The sequence below is a fragment of the Labrus mixtus genome, chromosome 16, assembly GCF_963584025.1.
Source record: "Labrus mixtus chromosome 16, fLabMix1.1, whole genome shotgun sequence".
In the NCBI taxonomy this organism is placed as follows: Eukaryota; Metazoa; Chordata; class Actinopteri; order Labriformes; family Labridae; genus Labrus; species Labrus mixtus.
Genome location: NC_083627.1, coordinates 4,524,367 through 4,551,789, shown reverse-complemented (window position 1 = coordinate 4,551,789; position 27,423 = coordinate 4,524,367). Strand labels below are relative to the sequence as shown.

At 41.7% G+C, this 27,423-nt stretch overlaps 3 protein-coding genes across 3 annotated transcripts; 1 reads left to right on the top strand and 2 right to left on the bottom strand.

The window, feature by feature from the left end:
- Positions 1-1,779: 1,779 nt before the first annotated feature.
- zc3h12ab (zinc finger CCCH-type containing 12Ab) lies at positions 1,780-11,196 on the bottom strand. The gene is made up of 6 exons (XM_061059885.1): positions 11,078-11,196; positions 9,371-9,800; positions 6,696-6,835; positions 5,394-5,628; positions 5,207-5,307; positions 1,780-4,596 (listed from the first exon to the last, which is right to left on the bottom strand). The coding sequence occupies exons 2-6, from the start codon at positions 9,724-9,726 to the stop codon at positions 3,662-3,664; spliced, it is 1,767 nt and encodes a 588-aa protein (XP_060915868.1). The 5' UTR covers positions 9,727-9,800; positions 11,078-11,196; the 3' UTR covers positions 1,780-3,661.
- LOC132991496 (1-phosphatidylinositol phosphodiesterase-like) lies at positions 10,994-18,687 on the bottom strand. Its single transcript, XM_061060280.1, has 2 exons — positions 17,787-18,687; positions 10,994-11,005 (listed from the first exon to the last, which is right to left on the bottom strand). Exons 1-2 carry the CDS (start codon positions 18,615-18,617, stop codon positions 10,994-10,996), a joined length of 843 nt encoding a protein of 280 aa, XP_060916263.1. The 5' UTR covers positions 18,618-18,687.
- A 937-nt stretch (positions 18,688-19,624) lies between these two features.
- Positions 19,625-26,701, top strand: oscp1a (organic solute carrier partner 1a). The gene is made up of 11 exons (XM_061060331.1): positions 19,625-19,944; positions 20,140-20,169; positions 20,990-21,144; positions 22,389-22,556; positions 22,751-22,831; positions 22,918-23,021; positions 23,599-23,727; positions 23,816-23,870; positions 25,971-26,131; positions 26,211-26,271; positions 26,414-26,701. Exons 1-11 carry the CDS (start codon positions 19,833-19,835, stop codon positions 26,549-26,551), a joined length of 1,194 nt encoding a protein of 397 aa, XP_060916314.1. The 5' UTR covers positions 19,625-19,832; the 3' UTR covers positions 26,552-26,701.
- Positions 26,702-27,423: the final 722 nt, after the last annotated feature.

Here is a 27,423-nt window from a genome sequence, read left to right as displayed (position 1 = left end):
TCCGGAGAAGTCCTCCTGTAAATATCTAGATATAGATATATGTGAAAACGGCTGAAGAGTGTCTTCACATCAGATTTAACCCTAGTGTTACGTTACTCCCCACCAGAACGCCGCCCTATGGGGCTAACAACAAACCCACAAATAGACCCAATAAAACACACTGTGCACCTTACCAACGTCCAACCAATGGGATTTATTATAAAAAGACAGTTTTATAAACGCTAACAAAGATCAACTGAGATACAAATATAACAAAAGAGAGAGAGGCACAGCAGTCACAACTCCAAACGCCTCCTTCCTGAAGACAGCGCTGATCTTTTGAACTCTGAGGCCAGGTGCGACTCGCTGTCCAATCAGAAGCTTCACCTGGGCTGGAGACAACAGCAGGGGAGAAGGGACAAAACAGCACAGGCAGACACACAGCTGTAACACCAGCTATAATCTTTAACTGTGTAAAACTGTGTTAACTTGATAAACAAATGAAATTGCTGATAGCTAATTTGATCTTACGTTGTAAAAACAGCCCATCTACGGCAACCTGCTGCACCGAGGGGGAGTGATCGAGAGAGACGCCTGTTAATATAATCACTAATCAGTATCGGCTGGGAATCTTTTTTAATTAGTACGTACGTCAGGATCTACTCCAGTCATCTGTGAGACTGGATGAATGTCTTGCTGCTTCATTTGGTATTCTATTTCGTAAAGAGCTAGCCTTAGCACTTAGCATCGATTTTTGGAAGTTATGAATCTATTTAAAATCTCAGAAGATAAGAATCTCGATTTTTACATAAATTTATATTTTTCCCACCTCTACTGATGATTGCTGTGCTGGCCTAGTGAGCTGTGTAGACATATGAGAATATCTTTGGTTGTTTAAAATGTGTTTTATGAGGGCGCCAGATAGCTTAGCAGTTATGAAAAAAGGCCCATGTACATTCCCCACTCCCACCCGGCACCCGTAAAGCCATAAATCAACAAAAATCAACCCGGCCCTCCTGTCACTGAAGTTCTTGAGTCTTTTTCCAGATCATCATGCAGGAAACACCTGAGAGGCTGCACTCACATTCTCTGGATGCACACACACACACACTAACACACACATATACACACACATGAATCTCCAGCTGACCTTTAACCTTCACTCTCAAACTGGTAGATAAAGAATGATTTTGTCTTTCTTGGACAGATGTTGAAGTTCATCTTTACTTTTTGTGTCTTGCTGCTTTTTCTCCTTTTTGATCATCAAACTAATCAAACACTAAGTGCAGAGGAGCCTCTAATTGAGACCTGCCTTTATTTTTCAACACGTGCAGCAACACCAGGCTCGTAGAAAGGGACAAAGCCTTAAATTTGGATTGGCTTTCATTAGTGCCTTTTTGCATATCTATTTATTGTAGTTGCAGCGTTAGGCACACACAAAAGTCCTGGCACTGTTCTTTGTTTGTGCTTCCAGGAATGTTTTAAGGTGTGAAATTAAGTTTGCATTATCGGCCCGCATGGGTGTGATCTCCGGTAATTAACAAGAGTCAGGTCATGCGCTGTGTGCTTCACACACACATGCATGCACGTGATCTTCGCTCACTTTTGGAAAAGGTATAATGACCTCTCTACATTTGCTGAAGATCTACCCTGAATCCTAACCTCAAATATTAAGACTAAAATCATTTCTTCCCCCATTGGCTCACAGCGTATGTCCCCATTCGGTCAACCGGACTTTAAGTTTATGTCCCCAAAAGGACGCTAAGTCAAGAACCCTCTCACACACACACAAACACAGTGTTTCTGGATACTGTAAAAAACTTTATTTTGTATTTCTTTACAGTAACATTCATTGTTGTTAGACAACACTGAAATAAAAACAGTACAAGTTTGTAATGCCCAGCAAACCGCGCAACTTAACACCATGATAAACATGATAAACATGATAAACACAGTAATATGATTAATACACAATAAATTAAACACTGAAAAACATTGTATTCTCTCAGACAGTTGTATTTTCATCTCAGGTGTCTTTTAAGTGAAACCAAACTTCTGTTTTCTCATATTCTTGTCACAATATGGACAAGTATCAAAATAACAAATAAAAAAATAATTAAAACACCAAATGAACAAAACTGGGAATATAAAAGAGCCAGTTCTACGTTTGAATTCTTATTTCCTCTAATATCTTTTAATTACAGAAAGTAACGTCTTCACTGAGTGTGCTTCCCAATAACTCTTCATGTGAGGACACTTTAATGAAGGGTTGACGCGCCCAAACCTGCACAACATTTGGCTGTGAAAGCCGCGCACCGTGCCAATATGACACAAAGGCTTTTCTCTATGAGGCACTCACCTCGTCAAAACAAAAACAAAGAGCACACAATTAAACTATTATCTCCACAACGGTGATGAGAACAACTGAGCATTATAGGCATTTTAAAAACAGGTTTTATGACAGTGTTGTATTGTGTAACGAGTGGAGCTGATAGGACTGGACTCCGTTTCTAACAGTACCAGTGACATGCACCGATAATTCATTACACGGCATTGAATCAACCTTTTCCTTTTAGAATTTTACAAAAAAGATATATTTAATGAAGTTTATGTTCCGCCTCTTAATTATTCAAGTTCATTGAGGAAACTTACAACTGGCCTTTTTCAGACAACGGCAATTTTCCTCTGACATCACGGCACGCTCAGAGTGAAACTCATACGTCGGTGTGAAGTTGAATTAATAAGGATAACTACAACAATGTCATCATTTTAGTACCATCTTACTCATAAGCAACGGAAAAGACAATTGATAGTGAATTCTTAAGGGACATCAGATCATATTTCAAAGGACAACAACATGTTTGATCACCCATTAGCTAGCCAGACAAAAGCTAATGAAAGCATTCACCAACTTCCTATAATCTGACTTTATAAATATGAATGGCTAATCGTTGGTGGTCGGAGCGTGTGCTCCGCGTAGAGAGGCTAAAGTCTCTCTGCGATCTCTGCCATTTGCTGCTCGTCATCTCCCTCCCACCCAACATTTACTGTCTCTCTCTACAACTGTCTTCTCCAAAAAAGGCCCAAAAATGGCCCAGATTTATAACTCGCCATTGACCAATATCAGGCAACAGCTAATGTTAGCATTTCACTTCTTCCTTGATTACATTTACACCTTTTATATCTTGGTGTGTCACAAATTTCAGAGCTGATAAAAGCTTCAAGACGAACTCAAGTTAACTTAACAAGTAAGTGGCAGAATGCTGACATTAGCTTTTTGCTAATGCTAGCTGGGACATTAGCTAATGGGAAACAAAATGGGTTTTTAGTTTACTTGAAATATTGCTTGTTGTCCCTCCAGAGTATTCTCATAGATTCAGTTGCTGATCAGTTGATATCAAAATAAAAAACGATTTATATGAAATCCCAACATGTTTAAGACGTACCGGTACAACCTGAAACGTAGAAGCTTGACAGTCGAACAGAAATCGAGCTTTCCAGTCTGAACGTGACGTTGGAGGAAAATGGGGGCCATGGGAATATGGTGGACGTACCACAGCCTGACATTCAAAAACACTGTTAAATCAAAGGTGGATACCACATTACAAAAATACACTGACTCATGTTTGTCTTTGGTAGCCTTTCCACTAAAGGCAGCGGGTTCAGAGTCATTGGCCACGCCTCATCTTAGCGAGCTGTTCTGACTCTGCAGCACGAGGATCTCGGCCACCATCTTCTGCGGGTCCATCTGCTGAGGAAACATGTTCATGGCTGTGTCCACCAGCTGGGCACTGAAGATAGCGAGGAGCTTCTTGCGGACAACTTCTCTCTCCTCCCCGACATTACCAGGAATCGTTGGTTTCCCCCGAGGAGTCTCCCAATGTGAGCACTCCCTCGCTGGTCTACAATGAGCCCCAAACGGATCCGACCAGTACTGCTGCTGGCTGCCATGAACTCTGCTGTGCTGGAAATCAGTTTGTTCTCTATACACGGGCATGCTGACTGGATACGCTGCGTAGCCGGAGTAAGGGAGCTGACCATAGGGAATCATATCAGAGCCGTAGTTCTGGTTGTGGAGCTGGAAAGCTGATGTAGTTCCCTGATTGGCAGGGCCATGATATTCGCAGCTGCATGGTGCAGAGTACTGCTGTCTTGCATTGTGGGAATGCTGAGAGCTCCCATACTTGTTATCGCAATTACTCCAAAGAGCCTCCATTTGCTGACTGTCTATAGAGCCTAAACCAGAGTCCAGCTGCTCCTGAGACCCACTATGCCGCGTTAGGTTCTGATCAGAAGACGACTTGTGGCTCGTCTTCTCCTTTCTAGGCGTGGACCTCTTGCCAGACGGATGACTGGCCTTCACCTGAACACTAGTTTCATTTCTGGGCTCTTTCTTTAAGGAGCTGCTCTCAGGTCCTAGAGTCAGTTTCTTTGCCATTTCTTCCACCAACGCGAGGCTCTGTCCAGGCACATGACTAGAGCGAGCTGATGAATGTTTCTGAGCAGTGGAGGGCTGCTTAGCGTTGTACTTAGGCTCATCGGCAACGGAGTGGTTTGACTGGTAGGCTCTCTTAGGGTGGTCATATTTACACTTGATTCCATACGTACATTTCTTTCCTGAAAGAACAAACAGAAAAAAGAAGATTTTAGAATCGCAAAGCTGAAAGTCAAGAGGCACTCAGGGCTCTGCACAATGGTACTTTGAGCCTTAAGCTAACCAGCCTGCTAATGCTAATGCTAGCATTGACAATGCTTATGTGCTAATGTTAAAGATTTTAACTTTGAGAAACCAATTTGTAATCTGACAACATTTCATAGATTAAATAAAAAATATCAAATTCAAGATGTAAATTCTTATCTAGCTGTCTTGTTAGCTAACATCTGAATAAGCTAGGAAATGCCTGAAGGCTAGCATAATATTCAGCGAACTTTTGATGCCCATTTTTGGCAGTCGTCACATTTGAAATGCTGACTTCCACTAACTTTTGGGCAACAGGCAAAGAGCTGGAGCTGAGGCTGGCTTTAAGCTAACAAGATCCCTGCCCATCATATCAACAATTTTATCTTTATCTTCATAAAATCCAAACAAACCAATTATTAAAAAATGTCCCCATACAGGTTGTGCTGGGTTTTTTTTTTTTTTTAACTCGACTGTCAACCTACCTACTACCAAAGTAAAATGGTTGCCATGTAAATATTGTGAATGTGTTAAAGTGGGTTCTCTCACCATAAGGGCATGTCTTTTTTTTCTGGTTCTTTGGAATCCTTCGCAGAAAGTTCTCAAGTGTCGGTCCATGGCGGCCCAGAGGATCATCAGGAGGCATAAACCTGCGACAGGGTAAAATTCGCACTTTTAACAAAAAGCACAGCCTAACACAGCCAGGATAACTCTGCATCAAGAAGGCCGAACTTACTTGTTATTGACAAAGGAGTACATGAGCAGCCTCTCGTCAATGAAGCGCTTCCAGTTCGGCTTCTCGACCTGCAGGTCCCGGTACATGTCGTTGGACACGATGATGCCGTCTGACTCGTAGGCCTCCTTGACAATGAAGCAGTCATCGTTACAGACCACCCGTTTACCTCCGACGCGTCGCGACGGGGTGAACACCAGAATCTTTCTCTTCTCCAGGTCTCGAAGAATGTGCTGATCTGTAAACCCAACAAAGTCATGTTAGGGAATCACTGACATGCAAAAACTTGGCCGCTAATCAGGTGGATTGTTTCAGGTTCATTAAAGTAATTGAAGTTAAAGACACATAGTCCAACTTTGTCTGCAGTCAATCTCCACCAACTCCTCAGTAAGATACAGAATCTTCCTACTACTGCACTATGTTTACCAGCTTTGCAGCGGACAATGTCTGTCTCTAGTTTGGGTTAAATCGACTGTAGAAAAGTGTAAAAATTTAAATTTAACCAAAACTGTAAAGTATTGGGGGGGATGCAAATGAGCTAAAACTTGCTTAATTTAAGTTTGGACAGAGACATCTGAAGAATCAGGAGATAATTCTCTCAAGGTTTATTAAAATAGGGGGAATCCGTGATAAATGGTTGTAAAGATCTAGATCATCAGCACTCTAAGTAACGATACCTCAAATTAAATTAAAGCACATTCCAGGAAGCCAGTTGCATTTTGATTTAGGTATTTCCCAGAAGACAGATTTAACATGGTTAATTATCAACCAGAGGCCCCAAAAGTACATCCTGCAACAAAACTATTTATCAGCATGACTAATCTATTCATCTACATGATGCAAACACGCTTCGTGCAGTCAGAAACCACCTTCAAAAGTAGGCCACCAACAACAGCAAAAAAAAGTGCTGACAGTAACAGTTTATCTTCAGTAATCACAAACCATCAGAAAAACCCAAGCGCCTTTATTTTTCAAGCGCCACTTACAGAGATCGCAGATAAAGCTTAATTTACTGAGCATTTGCTGAGAAAAATCTCCATGGGGTATTTCCCATCCGAGCACACAAGTCAGTGAATCAGCAGTTGCATCAGATCTAACCATGTCCTGCTCACTTGCTTGAAAATAAAAAAAAAAACTAAATTTTCTCTACGTCACTGAGTCACTCAATAAATATTTCCAGCTCTAATATCTGTACGACAAAACAAAGGTTTTAAAGAAATTCCACTATGTCATGCGCTCCACAGTTCAAGGACAATCTGGAAATAGAAAGAGCTAAAAATGAGTTTGAGTTCTCGTCTTTAATACCTGTGATTGGAACATCTGGTCGGGGCTGCTCTTTCCTCCACGAGGGAACAAACACGGTGATTTCAGTGTGGCCTCTTTCCAGGAAGAAGTTCACCGTCAGCTGGATTCCCAGACATGAGAAAACTTCCTTGTTCCCATGGCTAAACGACGAATGGAAAGCAGGAAAGATTGATTAACAAACTAACACCACATTAAGTTTGGGCTATTTAATGATTCCTGAACATGTTATATGCACTGAAAATTTAAAGGAAGGGTTCATAATTTTGGACTAAGGCTGATTCACTTTCTTCTTTCACGTCATCACTTCTTTTGTCTTAGTTCTCTACGCTACGCTAGCAGCAGCTGGTTAGCTTAGCATAGCGAGCATAAAGCCTGGAACCTCCAGACTAACAGTGAGGCCCTCTAAAGTTCATCTATTTGTTTTTAATTTGTGGAGAAATTCATCTGTTAATCTGTGGTTTTGCGTCTAATAAATGATCTTTCCCTGACTGTGTGTGTGAGGCTTGTTACTCAAATGTTAAAATTTTCTCTGCCCTGTTCAAGATGTCTCGACAAAGAAGGATGTTTCCCTTTTACATTTTTTTCACAGGCCTGAGGAATCATTTTATCCAACATTTCACAATAACAGAGAGGCCCTATTTATCATGTACGCTTGAATAATATCTAATTATTGCTTGAAAGTGTGTGCAGTAACACACATTTTCTTGGGTTTTTTTTGTGCTAAAATAAGTTTAAATATGACTCCAGTTTTCAGAGCGTTTGGGGGCATTTTGTTTTTTCAAAGTTTAAAGTCAGAATGAATGAAAATGAAAAAACAAGGGAAGTAGAAAGCTAATAAGAGAGGCCGGGCTGTGGAATGCTGCCAGGCCTGTTCCTGTTGAAATTTGGTGTTTCTCTGTAAGCAGCATGTACGTGCCCTGATTTGCATACTCAAGCTGCTCGTCTGCAACGTGCCCAAACGGGCGTGCCTGGCTAGGGGAAAGGCAAGAGGACAGAGAGGTGTGTATACTCTAAGTTTACACACTGTACTCTTTGGCTGTCTCACTCCCTCACCCATTTCTCTGTGCTTCAAACTGTGTGTGCTTGTCTGGGTGTGAGAAAGTGAACGAGGGAAAAGGTTGAGTGTAGCCGGGGGCAGATCTCCTAAAATTGTGGTAAATAAATCAGTCTGAGCGGTGCTGAAAAGCTGTCAAGTTCTCGCTCGGGTTTTAATTCACTCACATGGATCTGACTGAGAGTGGGAGGGGCTCTGGCGCAGACGCTGAGCGTTTTCTGCAGACTACAGTTGGGTGAAGCCTTTATTGTCCTCCGAATAAAACGGCATCAAGCCTGAACAACCACTCGGGTGATTTCAACACAAAACACAGAGACAACTCGCACTGCAATTCCTGATGAGTTTGTCACAATGATTTGTCATTTCAGAGGCTAACCTGTAATCTCTGAGTTCAAAGCCAAAATACTTGAAACGTCTCCACAACTGTTTGAACGGTTGCCTCGGTACTTAGTCAAGTTTAGTGTTGAGATCAAATACATGTCAAACAACTGTATCTTCCTGTAGCCTGAGCTGTACTTTGTTCACTGCTTCTTCAAATGTAATCCTTAAAACTTAGCATGCTAACATGCTTAACAGTGTACATGGTAAACATATACTTGCTTTAGCATGCTAGCCATATCTTTGTTTGCTGCAAAAAGTTACCAGGACCAGTCGTTGCAGCTTGAAGTTATCTTTAAAATAAATATCAGCCCAGTGCCAAACAAACTCTGAGTGATTCATCAGGTGAGATAAGGTGATGTGAGTTATCTGAGGACTGGTCATGTTTGTTAGGATGTTCTTTTCACTCGTGACGTTTGAAAGCATTGGTGGCCGATGAAGCTGCTGAGGGAGGGATTATGATAATAACTATGACTCTAAAATGCAAATGACTATACCAGCAAACACTTAAAGTGGTTTTCCTAATCAAACAAAGCGACGAGAGGCTTCCCTTGACACTATACTCAACCTGTCCCCCAGGCCATAAGCACTCCAAAGTGGGCCGAACCAAGATAGCTTTTATCATTAGCCAGCTGTTTTTTTTTTAATTTCATGAAAGGATCAAAAGTTTAGTTCATAAAACTTCATAAATTAATTTGAAAGAAATACCACAGAGATGTGATCCTAAAGCCATCATTAAAAGTTGACCACCCAAAAAACTATATTTTTCAGTTTCTTAGGATAAAAGGGTTTAAATCAGTGACTATATTCATTTTTATATTCTTTTCTTAATTAACCGATTCATGGCTTTGTTGAAAGATAGTTGGAAAATAGTTACAAGTTCACACCCAAAGAGAAGTGTTTGAATTCGTCTGAGCTTCAATTTTTTTCTTGATCAATTATTCAAACTATAATTTCAAAGACTTGCAGATTGATATGATAATATAATGAGAATATTTTGATGATTTACTAATCACCTTAATGATGTAATAACTGAGAAATTAAGAAAATCCTCCCATTTGTATGATGATGTATTTGAGCCAGAATAAAATACATCATTACTCATTCATTAGTAAATCATGTATAGATGTAAATATTGTTCTTATATATTCAATTTCCTGTGCTTGCATGTAGATTACTATTTTTTCAGACATTATGCCCTTTGGTAGTTGGTTCTCCTTTTCAATCCGTTCTGCTTACTCACCTCATGGCCACATTGCTCCCGTCTATAACCACTGGTCTGAGAGCGTCTTCATCCTCTCCACTGTCTTCTTTCGGAGGAGATGGTGCAGCAACAGGAAGCTGCATCGTGGGGCCCCAAGTCGTCATGTCCGCTTTGGGCACCAGTACCGATATGGTGGTCACCGGCCCCTGCTTGGCCTTCTGAGTGGCCCCGATCCTAACCAGCTCACCCAGGACTTTGTCCCTGTCCAGACTGCGGCCAAACTTTTGCTGAACGTCCCGGACCTGAGTCGTGGAGTACCCGAGCTTGTGAAAGAAGACCAGCTGGGTTTCGAGGAACTTGGGGTCAGAGGAGGGGTCGGATTCGCCGGAATACATATGCTCACAGGAAAGACTGGAGGAGTTTTGAGCTGTGATGAGTGACGGGAAAATCCATGCAGAGGTGTCAGAGTCTGTGAAGTAAATAGAGGTACATGTTTTTACTCCAGGGGTGTACGCATGAGAAGGGAGTAAGTTCAGTATTCATCTATTCTTGCCCCTTGTAGCCCAATCATTTTCTTCAAGTTCAAACAAAACTTCAGGTCTGACACGTTTTTATCCTACAAGACAAAATAATAACCAATGAATAGTTTAAAAAATGCCCAGGTTTGCTTCTCAAATTAGATTTATTTTGCTTTTCTTTGAGTGAAATTAACAACTTAGTGATTATGACTATTTGTCGGGTAGAACAAGTCAAACAAACACCTTAAAATAAATATTTACCCTTTTTAAAAAGTTTTTGTTATCTTGAACGTTTGATTTGTTTGACAAACTAGTTAAAAGCTGTAATGATAATGACCTGAGCAGTAATCAAAGCAGTCCCATTGCTAAATATTTACCTCAAACATACTTGACTGTCATGTACAACTTCATTTTTCTACTCGTTTCTATCTGATACACCTTTTATTTTGTCCGAAATCAGAAAAAAAAAAAAAAAACGATTTTCTTTGGCTGCAATGAACTGTAACTTAAACTCAAAAAACATCCCTTTTACTCCGCTACAGTTGTTTGATAACTTTAGTTACTTTGCAGATTTCGGTTAATAATAAAACAATATGATCGAGAAAGAAACTATGATGTTATATCGAAGTTTCAGATAAAACGTATTATTATAGGCCTAATACTAATGTAAACTGCCCTGTAATTTGGAAATGTGGTACAGTGGCAATTACAGGAGGTCAGGTAATCCAAATATTGTACATCGGCCTATTAATACATTAAATAAAACATAATCTTATTGTATAAAAACTGGCTTCATTCCTTATAAATAAGTACTTTTACTGCGACTACTTCTACACCACTTACTTGTATTTAAAAGATTGTATTTCTACACTGTAGAATATTATTTCTTTAAAACTATGAAGCTTAAAATAAGACATTTTGAAGTGAACTTATTGCTAATTTTCATAATCGGGTGATCAAGTATCCTAATAAATCCTCTGTAAAATTAGCTATCATCAATGTGACAGAAGTTCAACGTGATAACTTAGAAGGAAAATCATTATAACGACACATTAATGACCCTTTCTGACCGTTTAAGTGATTAAAACTAGAGCAAAAGTCAATGTTTTTAACATAAAACACAGGAGAAGCTGTCTTACGCTGGCTAAATACGCGACTGCGTAAAAATAAAACAAAAAGTGAGTCTTATCTGAACTTCAATTTAACACATCAAGTGAGATAAACTTACCTTCACAACGCCTCCTCACTGAGCTGTCTCGTCTCTCCTCTCTGGTTATAACGATCCTGTAGATCTCACAGCTGGTGACTGAGGAGACGAGCGGCTCCTGTTTGAGTTTTGAGCCGATGCAAGGAGGAAGTCGGGGTTTTCCCTTTGTTTTTTTGACATCAGCAAACAACCACTGAAGTGGAGGTTTGGCCGAGTCACATGTTGTAGAGGCTCCGGGAAATAATTTGTCCACGCCTTCAATGTTATTAATGAAACTCCAAAACACGAGCGCATTAGAGAAAGTAAGCCTGATGAATGTTTAAGACATGTTATCTTTCACTAAACGAAAATATTGTCTGCATGAAGAGGTGTACAAGAACTATTAGCTTTGCATACAACAATTCAAATTACATTTATATACAGTTTTACCAATTTAAGAAACACATTTTGTAATTTTAATACAACTATGAACTTAGGTGCACATATAGGCCTAATGTTGAAGCTGGTAATGATGGATCACATTTAAATTGACACTTTTTAAATTAACCTTCTTATTGAATATCAGCAAAGTATCCTGATTTCAATGCATTTTTTAAAAGCTAGACCAACACATAAAAAGCTGCATTTCGATTTAATGTATTATTATATCCTTTTGCAGTCCTTAGTTTTAGTTCTTTAATCACCTTAAACACCTTCTACTTCTTTAAAAGACTTAATATTGATATATCCACTATTGTTACTTCAGTATTTAAGTATTTGAAGGTTGGTAAATAAAAACAACAAAAAATACTCCTTTTTCTTACACTTTATTCCAGATTTCATGGCAGAACACCATTCCCAATTTTCACAGAATTCAAGAGGACAGTAAAATTTGCATTGGTGATCAATTTCTACTGCCTTGGATTTACCCTCTATGACAGTTACGCCTTCTCCATGGTGGTTGTAGCTTGTGTTCTATTTTAGGAGGAAGATTTGGCAACACAGGAGGATGTAACCCCGGTACTTCTGCAGGCAAAGTGGCTGGTGGATTTATAGGATATGCTTTAGGTTCTGTTGTCTTGGGTACATCTGATTCTTGTGCAGGTGTTGAAGTCCCTGGTGCCTGTGTTGTTTCTGATTGTTGTGCAGGTGTAGAAGTCCCTGGTGCCTGTGTTGTTTCTGATTCTTGTGCAGGTGTTGAAGTCCCTGGTGCCTGTGTTGTTTCTGATTGTTGTGCAGGTGTTGAAGTCCCTGGTGCCTGTGTTGTTTCTGATTGTTGTGCAGGTGTAGAAGTCCCTGGTGCCTGTGTTGTTTCTGATTGTTGTGCAGGTGTTGAAGTCCCTGGTGCCTGTGTTGTTTCTGATTGTTGTGCAGGTGTAGAAGTCCCTGGTGCCTGTGTTGTTTCTGATTGTTGTGCAGGTGTTGAAGTCCCTGGTGCCTGTGTTGTTTCTGATTGTTGTGCAGGTGTTGAAGTCCCTGGTGCCTGTGTTGTTTCTGATTGTTGTGCAGGTGTAGAAGTCCCTGGTGCCTGTGTTGTTTCTGATTGTTGTGCAGGTGTTGAAGTCCCTGGTGCCTGTGTTGTTTCTGATTCTTGTGCAGGTGTTGAAGTCCCTGGTGCCTGTGTTGGTTCGGGTTCTTGTGCAGGTGTAGAAGTCCCTGGTACCTGTGTTGTTTCTGATTGTTGTGCAGGTGTTGAAGTCCCTGGTGCCTGTGTTGTTTCTGATTGTTGTGCAGGTGTTGAAGTCCCTGGTGCCTGTGTTGTTTCTGATTGTTGTGCAGGTGTTGAAGTCCCTGGTGCCTGTGTTGTTTCTGATTCTTGTGCAGGTGTAGAAGTCCCTGGTGCCTGTGTTGTTTCTGATTGTTGTGCAGGTGTTGAAGTCCCTGGTGCCTGTGTTGTTTCTGATTCTTGTGCAGGTGTTGAAGTCCCTGGTGCCTGTGTTGGTTCGGGTTCTTGTGCAGGTGTAGAAGTCCCTGGTGCCTGTGTTGTTTCTGATTCTTGTGCAGGTGTAGAAGTCCCTGGTGCCTGTGTTGTTTCTGATTCTTGTGCAGCTGTAGAAGTCCCTGGTGCCTGTGTTGTTTCTGATTCTTGTGAAGGTGTTGAAGTCCCTGGTGCCTGTGTTGTTTCTGATTCTTGTGCAGGTGTAGAAGTCCCTGGTGCCTGTGTTGTTTCTGATTCTTGTGCAGGTGTAGAAGTCCCTGGTGCCTGTGTTGTTTCTGATTCTTGTGCAGGTGTAGAAGTCCCTGGTGCCTGTGTTGTTTCTGATTCTTGTGCAGGTGTAGAAGTCCCTGGTGCCTGTGTTGTTTCTGATTCTTGTGCAGGTGTAGAAGTCCCTGGTGCCTGTGTTGTTTCTGATTCTTGTGCAGGTGTTGAAGTCCCTGGTGCCTGTGTTGTTTCTGATTGTTGTGCAGGTGTAGAAGTCCCTGGTGCCTGTGTTGTTTCTGATTCTTGTGCAGGTGTTGAAGTCCCTGGTGCCTGTGTTGTTTCTGATTCTTGTGCAGCTGTAGAAGTCCCTGGTGCCTGTGTTGGTTCTGATTCTTGTGCAGGTGTTGAAGTCCCTGGTGCCTGTGTTGTTTCTGATTCTTGTGCAGGTGTAGAAGTCCCTGGTGCCTGTGTTGTTTCTGATTCTTGTGCAGCTGTAGAAGTCCCTGGTGCCTGTGTTGGTTCTGATTCTTGTGCAGGTGTTGAAGTCCCTGGTGCCTGTGTTGTTTCTGATTCTTGTGCAGGTGTAGAAGTCCCTGGTGCCTGTGTTGTTTCTGATTCTTGTGCAGGTGTTGAAGTCCCTGGTGCCTGTGTTGTTTCTGATTCTTGTGCAGCTGTAGAAGTCCCTGGTGCCTGTGTTGGTTCTGATTCTTGTGCAGGTGTTGAAGTCCCTGGTGCCTGTGTTGTTTCTGATTCTTGTGCAGGTGTAGATGTCCCTGGTGCCTGTGTTGTTTCTGATTGTTGTGCAGCTGTAGAAGTCCCTGGTGCCTGTGTTGTTTCTGATTCTTGTGCAGGTGTTGAAGTCCCTGGTGCCTGTGTTGTTTCTGATTCTTGTGCAGGTGTAGAAGTCCCTGGTGCCTGTGTTGTTTCTGATTCTTGTGCAGCTGTAGCAGTCCCTGGTGCCTGTGTTGTTTCTGATTCTTGTGCAGGTGTAGATGTCCCTGGTGCCTGTGTTGTTTCTGATTCTTGTGCAGCTGTAGAAGTCCCTGGTGCCTGTGTTGTTTCTGATTCTTGTGCAGGTGTTGAAGTCCCTGGTGCCTGTGTTGTTTCTGATTCTTGTGCAGGTGTAGAAGTCCCTGGTGCCTGTGTTGTTTCTGATTCTTGTGCAGGTGTTGAAGTCCCTGGTGCCTGTGTTGTTTCTGATTCTTGTGCAGGTGTAGAAGTCCCTGGTGCCTGTGTTGTTTCTGATTCTTGTGCAGCTGTAGAAGTCCCTGGTGCCTGTGTTGGTTCTGATTCTTGTGCAGGTGTTGAAGTCCCTGGTGCCTGTGTTGTTTCTGATTCTTGTGCAGGTGTAGAAGTCCCTGGTGCCTGTGTTGTTTCTGATTCTTGTGCAGGTGTTGAAGTCCCTGGTGCCTGTGTTGTTTCTGATTCTTGTGCAGCTGTAGAAGTCCCTGGTGCCTGTGTTGGTTCTGATTCTTGTGCAGGTGTTGAAGTCCCTGGTGCCTGTGTTGTTTCTGATTCTTGTGCAGGTGTAGATGTCCCTGGTGCCTGTGTTGTTTCTGATTGTTGTGCAGCTGTAGAAGTCCCTGGTGCCTGTGTTGTTTCTGATTCTTGTGCAGGTGTTGAAGTCCCTGGTGCCTGTGTTGTTTCTGATTCTTGTGCAGGTGTAGAAGTCCCTGGTGCCTGTGTTGTTTCTGATTCTTGTGCAGCTGTAGCAGTCCCTGGTGCCTGTGTTGTTTCTGATTCTTGTGCAGGTGTAGATGTCCCTGGTGCCTGTGTTGTTTCTGATTGTTGTGCAGCTGTAGAAGTCCCTGGTGCCTGTGTTGTTTCTGATTCTTGTGCAGGTGTTGAAGTCCCTGGTGCCTGTGTTGTTTCTGATTCTTGTGCAGGTGTAGAAGTCCCTGGTGCCTGTGTTGTTTCTGATTCTTGTGCAGGTGTTGAAGTCCCTGGTGCCTGTGTTGTTTCTGATTCTTGTGCAGGTGTAGAAGTCCCTGGTGCCTGTGTTGTTTGTGATTCTTGTGCAGGTGTAGAAGTCCCTGGTGCCTGTGTTGTTTCTGGTTCTTGTGCAGGTGTTGAAGTCCCTGGTGCCTGTGTTGTTTCTGATTCTTGTGCAGATGTAGAAGTCCCTGGTGCCTGTGTAGTTTCTGATTGTTGTGCAGGTGTAGAAGTCCCTGGTGCCTGTGTTGTTTCTGGTTCTTGTGCAGGTGTTGAAGTCCCTGGTGCCTGTGTTGTTTCTGATTCTTGTGCAGGTGTCGAAGTCCCTGGTGCCTGTGTTGTTTCTGATTGTTGTGCAGCTGTAGAAGTCCCTGGTGCCTGTGTTGTTTCTGATTGTTGTGCAGCTGTAGAAGTCCCTGGTGCCTGTGTTGTTTCTGATTGTTGTGCAGCTGTAGAAGTCCCTGGTGCCTGTGTTGTTTCTGATTCTTGTGCAGGTGTCGAAGTCCCTGGTGCCTGTGTTGGTTCTGATTCCTGTGCAGGTGTCGAAGTCCCTGGTGCCTGTGTTGGTTCTGGTTCCTGTGCAGGTGTCGAAGTCCCTGTTGCCTGTGTTGGTTCTGGTTCCTGTGCAGGTGTCGAAGTCCCTGGTGCCTGTGTTGGTTCTGGTTCTTGTGCAGGTGTCGAAGTCCCTGGTGCCTGTGTTGGTTCGGGTTCTTGTGCAGGTGTCGAAGTCCCTGGTGCCTGTGTTGGTTCTGGTTCTTGTGCAGGTGTCGAAGTCCCTGGTGCCTGTGTTGGTTCGGGTTCTTGTGCAGGTGTCGAAGTCCCTGGTGCCTGTGTTGGTTCGGGTTCTTGTGCAGGTGTCGAAGTCCCTGGTGCCTGTGTTGGTTCGGGTTCTTGTGCAGGTGTCGAAGTCCCTGGTGCCTGTGTTGGTTCGGGTTCTTGTGCAGGTGTTGAAGTCCCTGGTGCCTGTGTTGGTTCGGGTTCTTGTGCAGGTGTCGAAGTCCCTGGTGCCTGTGTTGTTTCTGATTCTTGTGCAGGTGTCGAAGTCCCTGGTGCCTGTGTTGGTTCGGGTTCTTGTGCAGGTGTCGAAGTCCCTGGTGCCTGTGTTGGTTCGGGTTCTTGAGCAGGTGTCGAAGTCCCTGGTGCCTGTGTTGGTTCGGGTTCTTGTGCATGTGTCGAAGTCCCTGGTGCCTGTGTTGGTTCTGATTCTTGTGCAGGTGTCGAAGTCCCTGGTGCCTGTGTTGGTTCGGGTTCTTGTGCAGGTGTCGAAGTCCCTGGTGCCTGTGTTGGTTCGGGTTCTTGAGCAGGTGTCGAAGTCCCTGGTGCCTGTGTTGGTTCGGGTTCTTGTGCATGTGTCGAAGTCCCTGGTGCCTGTGTTGGTTCGGGTTCTTGTGCAGGTGTCGAAGTCCCTGGTGCCTGTGTTGGTTCGGGTTCTTGTGCAGGTGTCGAAGTCCCTGGTGCCTGTGTTGGTTCGAGTTCTTGTGCAGGTGTCGAAGTCCCTGGTGCCTGTGTTGGTTCGGGTTCTTGTGCAGGTGTTGAAGTCCCTGGTGCCTGTGTTGGTTCGGGTTCTTGTGCAGGTGTTGAAGTCCCTGGTGCCTGTGTTGGTTCGGGTTCTTGTGCAGGTGTTAAAGTCCCTGGTGCCTGTGTTGGTTCGGGTTCTTGTGCAGGTGTTGAAGTCCCTGGTGCCTGTGTTGGTTCGGGATCTTGTGCAGGTGTTGAAGTCCCTGGTGCCTGTGTTGGTTCGGGTTCTTGTGCAGGTGTTAAAGTCCCTGGTGCCTGTGTTGGTTCGGGTTCTTGTGCAGGTGTCGAAGTCCCTGGTGCCTGTGTTGGTTCGGGTTCTTGTGCAGGTGTCGAAGTCCCTGGTGCCTGTGTTGGTTCGGGTTCTTGTGCAGGTGTCGAAGTCCCTGGTGCCTGTGTTGGTTCGAGTTCTTGTGCAGGTGTCGAAGTCCCTGGTGCCTGTGTTGGTTCGGGTTCTTGTGCAGGTGTTGAAGTCCCTGGTGCCTGTGTTGGTTCGGGTTCTTGTGCAGGTGTTGAAGTCCCTGGTGCCTGTGTTGGTTCGGGTTCTTGTGCAGGTGTTAAAGTCCCTGGTGCCTGTGTTGGTTCGGGTTCTTGTGCAGGTGTTGAAGTCCCTGGTGCCTGTGTTGGTTCGGGTTCTTGTGCAGGTGTTGAAGTCCCTGGTGCCTGTGTTGGTTCGGGTTCTTGTGCAGGTGTTAAAGTCCCTGGTGCCTGTGTTGGTTCGGGTTCTTGTGCAGGTGTTGAAGTCCCTGGTGCCTGTGTTGGTTCTGATTCTTGTGCAGCTGCAGAAGTCCCTGGTGCCTGTGTTGGTTCTGGTTCTTGTGCAGGTGTTGAAGTCCCTGGTGCCTGTGTTGGTTCGGGTTCTTGTGCAGGTGTTGAAGTCCCTGGTGCCTGTGTTGGTTCGGGTTCTTGTGCAGGTGTTGAAGTCCCTGGTGCCTGTGTTGGTTCTGATTCTTGAGCAGGTGTTGAAGTCCCTGGTGCCTGTGTTGGTTCTGATTCTTGAGCAGGTGTTGAAGTCCCTGGTGCCTGTGTTGGTTCGGGTTCTTGTGCAGGTGTTGAAGTCCCTGGTGCCTGTGTTGGTTCTGATTCTTGAGCAGGTGTTGAAGTCCCTGGTGCCTGTGTTGGTTCTGATGCAGGTTTTCTGTCAGGTTCTGGTGTTGTCACTATAGCCTGTGAGCCTTGTGTTGTAGTTGTTGTTTTAGAATTTTCCTGATTGTGGTTTTGCCCTATTCCTCCCCCTCTGCCACATTTGCATGGTGGGATTTGAATGATTTCCTTAATGACATCAGCACCGGGGAAGTCCATACTTAAGACCCCTAAGCACCCTTGGTTTGAGGAGCTTTTTTTATGATGCTTTACAAAGTCATAAAGCCGTTTGTTAATTTTTTTCGCTATGGTTTTAGGACTTCGATGAGTTTCTGCTGCTTTGCCAGTTTGAACAATATAATCGTTACAGAGGTGTGACTTGATTGACTTTATTTTGTCTTCGACATTTTCTAGCTTATTATGTTCAAAGAAAAATGATTTGTGGTTTAGTGTACCGACAGGATATGTTTTACTACGGAGAAAAACTATTTTGCCCCTTGCCTGTTGCATGTTGGGTACTGACCAAGCAGTCCATATTCTATTTTTGAACTTTTTGATTGATTCATTCATCAGTTTCCCCACATTTTTCTTTAAAGGTCCATGTAATGTCACCTTTAAAAGCACTGTCTCACTCCCATGGGCATCTAAGAAGTTGAAAATGATCTGTAGGATTTCATCAAATTTAATTAGCTTCCAAAGCTTCCAATGACTATTCCGCGCATACATCTGCTGATGGCTTGGCAACCAAAGACCAGCATGCATATCAAAATACCGGATTCCCACATTAAGTTGCTTTTCCAGAGTCCAAACTTGACATTGAATTAGTGGTCCTCCATACAATGACGAGCTGTCGTGTGTTCCAGGAATGGTAATAGCAGATACTGGAGTCGTATCGGATATAGACTTCATCCAGTTTTGGTTGTAAAATCTGATGTCTAAAGCTTTGTCGTCATTGAAACCTGTCCTTGAACCTGCACAGGAGGTTACTCTGGAGGAGAGAAGACATGGGAATCACGAGTTTGACTATTGCTTTGGAATTTTCACCAATTTTGACGATAAATGTTCAACAACAAGCACATTAAAACCAGCTAAATATACACAAAACAGCATTCCATACTGAGAGATGCGATTGCAGAAAAGGTGCAATGGTGAAAAAAAAACACAGAGTACGATTACCAATGTTACAGTAAGTTGAACTTACAGAGAGAGAAGCCAGAGGTAATGATGAATCTCCATTATTGGTTGGTTAGTCTTAAGTCCTATGAGCTCAGTCAGAATCTGTTGTTTTTCCTGGATGTTTTTACATTTTAGTCCCAATTTAATCAATTTGTGAAATGTTCAATAAGGCTGCCAAACCTTTCTCCTGTGAACATGAGTGTTAAAAAATGGGCAGCTGTCTCATTTGGAGTAAGCTGGTGTTACCATGAGTACTAAGATAAACTTTAATTTGCATGATTCCACACTGTAATCTTCTATTTGGAATGAAAGGGAGGGAGCAGGAGAAAGAGACACAAAGAAATGTGAGCATTGTAAAAGCGGTTGATATCATAACAGTTAAGGTTGTAAAATTAGACTTCAGGGACAGTCATGGGGAGAACACTGCTCTATGCCAAGTTCACCTAATCCGCTTCTCACATCAGGGTGAAATAATTTTTTGCTGACGTGATATAGATGTAGTGTTTTTTCGTAGGACTTGTTTCTTGTAGGCATCATCACGTAAATTATGTGTCAACCTGACCCCAAAACACAAACTCTTGTGAATAACAATTGTTTTGGTTGTCTTTGACCAGGAACTGAAAATATAGCTGTAGTCCTTCTGTGGTTGGGTGTGCTCTGCTGACACGTCTTTCTGTCCTGGCCAATAAGCTTGTGAGAGGCCTTGACTGATCCTCTTCCTGACCACCTGTTGCATCTTAGTGCTACAGGTTATCTGCAGAATCAGGATCAGATAAGACTTTACCATGGACACCTTGTTAGCAGTGGCAATTCACGACGGCTACGGTTGGATAATGCCTTTGAAATGTCAAGAGGGATTTTGATTTGCAAGAGGCACAGTTGTGTGTAAAGTTTACTTCTGCACCAGCTTTAACCTCTAGGAATTAATCCCTGCTTTGCTTCTGCAAGATGTCTGTGAGAACTCTCCCTCTGGTCTTCATTAATCTTGGTGGAGAGATGCTTTACATATTGGACCAACGCCTGCAAGCTCACAACACGTCTGAGGACAATTCAGAGAAAGGTAGTGCTGAATAGATTGACAGGCCTGTTAGATGTGTACGTGTTTAGCCCCAAGTCTTCCCTCCGCTTGACAGCTGTAGCCGTCAGACGTCAGTTTATGAACTCAACATGTGCATTACACTTGTCATTTGCAACACCCTGAATGACAGCTCTATTTTTTTTTCTTCTCTTTCTCGGAAACTCTTCTTGGATGCAGGAGTGTGGTCAGAGTATGACAGAAAAAGAGGTATCCATGTCATACTTCAACATACTTTATGTTCAACCCTTCTTCCTTGATAATGGCTTATAAACTGTTACATGTAGGCTAACTATACCGTGAGGTCCATTCATAGATCCAAAGTTGTCTTTACCATAGGCTATTGCTTTAGCAGAAAAAAATTATTTAGTAGTAAATTCAAAAATCTGACTTTTTAGCAACAGTGACATATTTAAACACATTTAAAATATCACTCTCAATTTAAAACACCATTAAAAAAACAGAGCACTAGCTAGCTTAATCAAGAGAACTACCAATCGAATGTTTCAGCTAGCCATGGAGTTAGCTATGGCTAGTGTTAGCTAAAGTACATTTGCTGACTCATTTTACTTTGACTGAAATACTATGAATTGTTTCAGGGGGTGTGGATATATAACAGCGTGTATGTTATGTAGTGTCTATTAGTAGCTAATCCAGAGGTGTTGGGGATTTAAAACTAGCTAATTTATTGCTAAACTAGCTTAGCAGAGTAGCCATTAGCCTCCTGCAATCTCCGCTGTGAAAATCAAAATAATGAGTTTTGGCTAGATTGTGCAACCATTAAATCCCATACTGAAATAGCCTTCATAAATAAAGTAGATAGACTTGTTTTATTTCATTTAAATTAATAATACTGGGGGAAAACACAAGCAAGGTGGATGCAGTTTAATTCCTATATTTCGACTAGGAATCATAGTAAATTGGTCTAAAACAATAAATTCACAATAATGCATAACATTTAGAGAAAACTAAAGATGTTTTTGCATATTCTAAGAAGAATTAACCACCTCTCTGCTTTCTTTGTTTGTAGTGATGAATGACATCGTCGGCACCATGTTTAATAAAGGCTTTATGGATGAACTTCTCAAACCTCAGCAGCTGTATTCTCATAGGACACTGAAGACAGTACTTACTCGTTTAGCACACGCATCAATCATGAGGCTAAACCCGGCAAGCATGGACAGGGTACGTACAAGATGATGAAGAAAGATGTTTTGAAAATATCTTTTTCATAACAAATGTTATCACAAGACACTTGAGCAGGTCCAGACAATCCATTTGTTACATTATTTATCCAGACAAATCAAGTCTTGTGAAATATGGACTAAATTAAATGAAGTTTACAAATTTCTTTCTGAGTAGTTACAGTGACCAAGTTTTTTATACTGAAAAATATAGATGAGTGTGTACTGACATGCAAGGCCTGCGCAGCACTAATTTATTCTTAAGCGCTCTAATTTTGTTTCATGTGGAAGATTTTCACAAACAGTGTTGTTTGAAGGTAAAATCCAGAGGTTTTTGAAAAAGGTGTTCAGCTACAAATCTGATATCTAGCCTTGAGTATCTGCTGATATCAAGTACCCTTTATACTAATGCAAATAAAAAATAAAAACTTACTTATTGTGCTTTTTTTATGAATTTGTTGGAGACAGGACAGTGGATAGCGTCAGAAATCAGGGACAAAGAGGGTGGGCAATTTCTTGCTTTAAAGGAGACACAGGTCGGATTTAAACCCGAATTTGAAGACCACTGGCACCCAACATATTTCATTTTTGACAGGTGTACTTTTCAGAGTGTTTGATTGATTGGCCTGGCTCAGCACACTAAAGGAATCCTGTACAGGGAAGCTCATGTTGACACCAGCTTGACAGAATTGTGTCACCGAAGACGGTCAGAAAAACTCAGAGTTTTTCAACATGACACTGATTTCCATTTTCTTTACACTGGATTTAATCATTTTGCATTTAAATAACAAAACAAAAGCCGTATTATCAGTGACGGGATTCACTGATCGCTGTCATTTTCTAGCTTTGGCTAACGTTACATCCTTAGCAGATAATTGCCATCACACAGTAATTACTTTTCTTTAACCTGTTAGTTGTTGTTCATACGGTAGTTCCTTGCGGCAGTCATGATATATATTACTGCTGTGTTGGATACTTTTACCAAAAAGAAGAAATACATTTATTTGATTGGGCGCTCAAACATTGACAGACTGATAAATCATTTTAGGCTGAATCAAAATCATTTCTATCACAGGTATTAGCAGAACAACTCCTTTATTTTTCAATGTCAAGCCTCAAGTCCTAATCACTACTAATACTCAGAAAAAGATGAATATTCTTGGTTAAGGAGCACATAAGATCAGTTGTATGTGAATGTTTGATACTCTTTTATATTTCATACTCTTTTCTGTGCTCCTCTTGAAGCTTTATGAGTTGATGATCATGGCCGTCAAATATCAAGTCTTCCTTTGTCCTCGGCCGAGAGACCTGCTCCTCATCTCGTACAATCACATAGACACCATCAGGGAATTGGTAAAGGAAACCCCTGTGGCCCTGAACCAAGTGGAAGAAGCACACAGGAAAATCGTTGAGGTACACTGAGAGCCACGCTAACAAGTTCTTGTTGTTCTAAAATGTTCAAATCCAGGAACAGCTGTGACACACGTCACCCAGGGCGGTAAAAACTGTCTGTACAGTTAGTTAGTCCATACTGTCTAGATTCCAGCTGTCACTGTTATCACTGTAGCCTACATCCTGTGTGACCTGTTTTTTTTCTTTGGCCGCAGGTTTACTCATCGTTATCAGAAGGTGAATTCCAGCTTCTCCGACAAACGCTGCTCATATTTTTATCAGACAGCCATGTTCGTGTGAGTGCCTTTCATTCATCCATCCCTCCAAACATACAAATGAAATAATAATATAACAATTACTGATATTTTTCCTTTTGACTTAGGTGTCACTTTTCATAAAAAATAAAGTCCAGAATCCAAATGGACGTTTTGTCCTGTCGACATCAGGCCCAGTCCCTCATGGCGTAGATATTCCAGGTCTTATCAGGTAGGAATATGACAAGCTACACAGCACGGCATCTAATGTGTGTTTGTGATATTTACAAAATCCTATCAAACTATCGAGTGCTGCACCAGATCAAATACATGTTAATGATGACATACAAAGTGTGATGCCTGATTTAGTCCCTCCCTTTGTCTTGCTAGCATTTAGCATCCGTTCCAGTAGCATTCAACAACTGTATTCTTCAACTTCTGATAAAATCATTTTTGACACTTACCGCAGTAGCTAACAAAGGCTAGCTAGGAAAGCTAAATGATATTCTAACCTTAAGGCTGACTTCTTTGAGAAAACAAAACCAGAAAAGGTCACAGAACAAGTACAATTCTCAGCGAAATGAAGGCTGAATAATATACTAGACTTTTGCACACCTGTTGTTTTTGTAGTCCCTGTAGTGGTCATTGGGAATCATAAGCACTTGTTCTCCATTAGCAGCTTTACACAGAGGTCTGACACAACCGTGAACGCTCTGCTGACAAGCTTTAATGGCCTCATTTGACATTTTCTTATAGTTGTTAAAAAATCAAAACTCCAGGGTGTCATCATCTGCTTCCTGTTTCCACAGGACGTTTGACAGTAAAGGAAAAGAAGTCAAACAAAGTGAGTTCCCCACAGGAGGAAGTTACACCAGCCCCATCAGAGAGGGATCTTTTGAGCTGCACGGAGACAGAGTCATCAGACTTGGGCTGAACATGTATGTATCAACTACGGCATCACTTTTACTACGGCTTATATCATCGGTTCCCAACCCGGTGCTGTGTTTTGTGCCTCTTGAATTAAAGGTACACTGTGAACCATCCAGAGGAGACACACACATCCAAAGCTTCCTCAGTCAAGGTAAAAAAAAAAAAAAAAAAGGACTAATTGATTTCACCAGTGTAATTAAAGGGACATTTTATGATACTTTGTGTTTTAAGTATTTTAAAATTGCAAACAAACATCTGCTCACTGGAAACTATGGATTTAAACATAATCCCACCTCTGGCCAGGCAATTGGCCAATCATAGTTAAGGATTTTTGGGTCGGCACTTGGGGTGGCCAATAAGATTTCAAGGGGGGCCCATGCCACCCCTGGCCACCCATCTTTCTGGACACGCCCCTGAAAGTGAGTTTTCCTGTTTGATGAGCTTTGACGGCCTCTCCATATTAATTTGATGACGATGCTTAAATAATTATATCTGAATATCCAAGGGCTGTTAATCCTGGAAACCATAAATTGTGTCCATTACATCCTCTGCACTCGAACATATCTTAACGACATTAAGTGCCATCGCTTATTTGCAAGTAAAATGACAGACTGGGACTTTGAATCCAAGTCAAAGTAGACTGTAACTCTTCCTTTATTGTCAAATTTTAATACTGGTGTCGGGAGAATAACAGATTTTTTTGCAGATCGCACAACAAACATCATTAGTTATTGCAGCATATTTTCTCACATACCTAAATCTGTCTTGGAAAAAAGCAGAAAATGGCATCTTTTTACAAGACTGAGTGAGCATGAACTTAAGAGTACAAACACTTCTTTTCTCTCTGTTATATAGCTCACAGTTCACCTACACTAGAATTAATAATAGGAGAATAATGCTGCATGACTCTTTCACTGATCGTGACAAAAATATTTTTTGTATTATGACTGCCATCGTATCTTTGGAGAGAAAAGCTTGTGAAAGATTTACAGTCTCTTTTATTCTTCCTGCATCAACCTTGTTTTGTATTGACTTGTTTAAGTAAGAGTGTAAATTTAGGTTAGCCTGCAGAATCCCACAGACAGTGCGTGTTTGGCTGAGCCCTCGTTTCAACATCCCCTCACGCATACCTTCCACCAGAGGAAAAGTGACGGCAAAGGGCCTTTATGTGAAGTGCTTTTCTCTTATTCCAACATTCAAACTCACACTGACTTGAACAAAGTCAAATTCTTTGAAATAAGTGAATTACTTTCTTTAATATATTTATTTCGCTCCACTTCTACATCGGTCTTCATCTTATCGAGACAAACATGTTCGTTTTTTCTTGTTTCTGTTTTTAGTTTCTCTGCAAATTATTATTTAGTATACAAATCATGTAATTATTAAATGTAAACGGATGCACAAATAGAGATTGATAGAAACATTATATTGTTTTCATAAAGAAGAAAAAGTAGTTCCCCGTCAGCCCCAACAACATAAAGAGACTGATTGACTCCTTTCATATGTGAATTAATAAATAATGGAGCAAAATTTATTTTAATGTATTTTTTATTTATTTATTTGGGCATGCAAAGTGATTTAAAAAATATATTTTAATTTTCTTTTTATTCACAATTATGTGCAAGTTACAGAAGTGTCCACTAGAGGGAGCCTCATGAAACGCTGCAATGTAAAAATATGTTTTTCTTTCATTCATAAACACAATTAAAAATATATATTTTTAACACAGTCACGTGTCCTCTGAGGTGGAGACAATCAATTTGATTTCATGAATTTGAGTTCTGAAGTCTTCCTGTCTCATACAGGAATTAAAAACACACCTGATTACTTTAAACTGGTTTCAGAGTTTTTGTCTGGAGGCCGCTACAGCACCACGGCAGACATTTAATGGGAGAGCACGAGTGTGAATACAGACTTCAGCTCTTTTCCATAGAAACACATTGTAATTGACAATTAGTTAAAAGAGTTCATGGACTTACTGTCAGTGGAACCGGCAGCCTCGGCCCTCTTTGAGTTTGATTGTGGAGATGAAGGAACTTTATAAGACTGCACTTGGATAACAGGCTGTATGTTTGAATCAACTTCCATATTTTTCATTAAAACTTGTGTTGCTCTTTTGCGACAGTTAAGAATCAGGACACTTTGCTTCACATCACTTCACAGCTCGCTCAGTCAGGACACTTTTTTACCCCCCTTGTGATTAATGATAACATCCAGTGGACTCTAGTTTCTCTTCCTCCTCTCCCCGCAGCACACTGACGACTCTCCGAACCTGCTGGCCAAAGAGGAGCTGAACCAGCTGGCCCGTCTGATGGGCAGCATGAAGGCCGACGACACGCCCAAATCGGAACCTTACTTTAGGATCAACCTGTTCACTACAGACGAAGAGGGGGAGGAGGAGGAGGCGGCGGAGTGAGTGCTCCTCGTCTTTTCTTGTTCTCTGAAATCCATGAACTAACATCACTAATACGACTTTTACTTTTGTTCACAGGAGAACAGCCGGAGGAGCCGAGGAGCCTTTGTTTGGAGTGATAAATATTCAAGCTATGCAGGTTCAGTATGGTAGTTTATATAGTTGAAAAGAAGCTTTAAGACATAACACAGTCTGTAGGCATGACGTAATCTGAGAGAGGATTATTAGTATATTAAAAAGATGAGTCACTATGACTGGTCTTTGTGTCTTGTTTGATTCAGGATGAACAAGTTGCGACTGAGCTGGCTCGCATCGCGGGACAGTTTACAGAAGGAGAAGAGCAGCCTGACGATCCCAGCAGCAGCAGCAGCAGCAGCAACAAGGGAGACGACCTGCTGGCCATGATGGACCACCTCTGATGTTGATCTGTAGTTTAACATTATTAATCAGACTCTTTTACTGTTTCAACTTCACTGCCTCACTCTGGATTAGTCTATAATCTCTCACTGTGGGCTTTTAATATCCAGTCGTTCATGAATGAAGCTCTACACTTGATAGTTTAATTTGAAAGTAAATTCACAACAAGTGACTTCAGACATAAATATTTGACCTGTGTTTATAATCACTGTAGCATGAATGAACTCAACTTTGTGAGATCCTATATTTATATATTTGATAAAGAGTTTAAAAAGCACATTGTCAAGTTGCAATATAATGAATTTTGTGTTTTCAATAAAGCATATATTCTTATTAAGTTTTGTTTTGTTTTTCTCTTTTTTTTTATGTTGATGGACTAAATAGCGGATGTATTGATCTTAAAAAAGGGACACATTCAGAGACAATGTGTGTTCAATAAGACTGTCACACCTTTTTCTATTAAATGAGTACATCTCATTAAGATCTGCTGCATGTGAGCAGTAACTTAACAATGTGTCAAAATATTTTTTTATTGTATGAATCAGTACAATACAATAAATTATCACTTTGAGATTTGCTTCAAGTGTAAAGTTCATTATAAATCAAATGTATTATTAAGGGGCTTTGTCATAGTCATAACAATGTCGATTAATAGAAATTAAGATGTTTTGAGAACTGGCTTTCTGGACTTTAAAATATGGTTACATTGCAGGACTGTGCGATAAAAAAAAAGGTTTGTAAATAAACCTTCATGCTTTTTATAGTTTGATCTTACCTTAAATAATTGATATCAGTTGAGTTGGTTATGTTGTAGGGAAAAACGGAGTAATAGGAACATATCTCTAAATCTATTCAAACACTACAAATTGAAAGT

Excerpts from the sequence above, each read along its gene's own strand:
- zc3h12ab (XM_061059885.1), bottom strand. The coding sequence starts at position 9,726 with ATGTATTCCGGCGAATCCGACCCCTCCTCTGACCCCAAGTTCCTCGAA. Across the intron at positions 6,836-9,370 it reads GGGAGCAATGTGGCCATGAG|CCATGGGAACAAGGAAGTTT; the intron begins GTGAGTAAGCAG and ends TTCGTCGTTTAG. Across the intron at positions 5,629-6,695 it reads ACCAGATGTTCCAATCACAG|ATCAGCACATTCTTCGAGAC; the intron begins GTATTAAAGACG and ends TTGGGTTTACAG.
- LOC132991496 (XM_061060280.1), bottom strand. The coding sequence starts at position 18,617 with ATGAAGTCTATATCCGATACGACTCCAGTATCTGCTATTACCATTCCT.
- oscp1a (XM_061060331.1), top strand. The coding sequence starts at position 19,833 with ATGTCTGTGAGAACTCTCCCTCTGGTCTTCATTAATCTTGGTGGAGAG. Across the intron at positions 22,832-22,917 it reads TATCAGACAGCCATGTTCGT|GTGTCACTTTTCATAAAAAA; the intron begins GTGAGTGCCTTT and ends CTTTTGACTTAG. Across the intron at positions 23,022-23,598 it reads GATATTCCAGGTCTTATCAG|GACGTTTGACAGTAAAGGAA; the intron begins GTAGGAATATGA and ends CTGTTTCCACAG.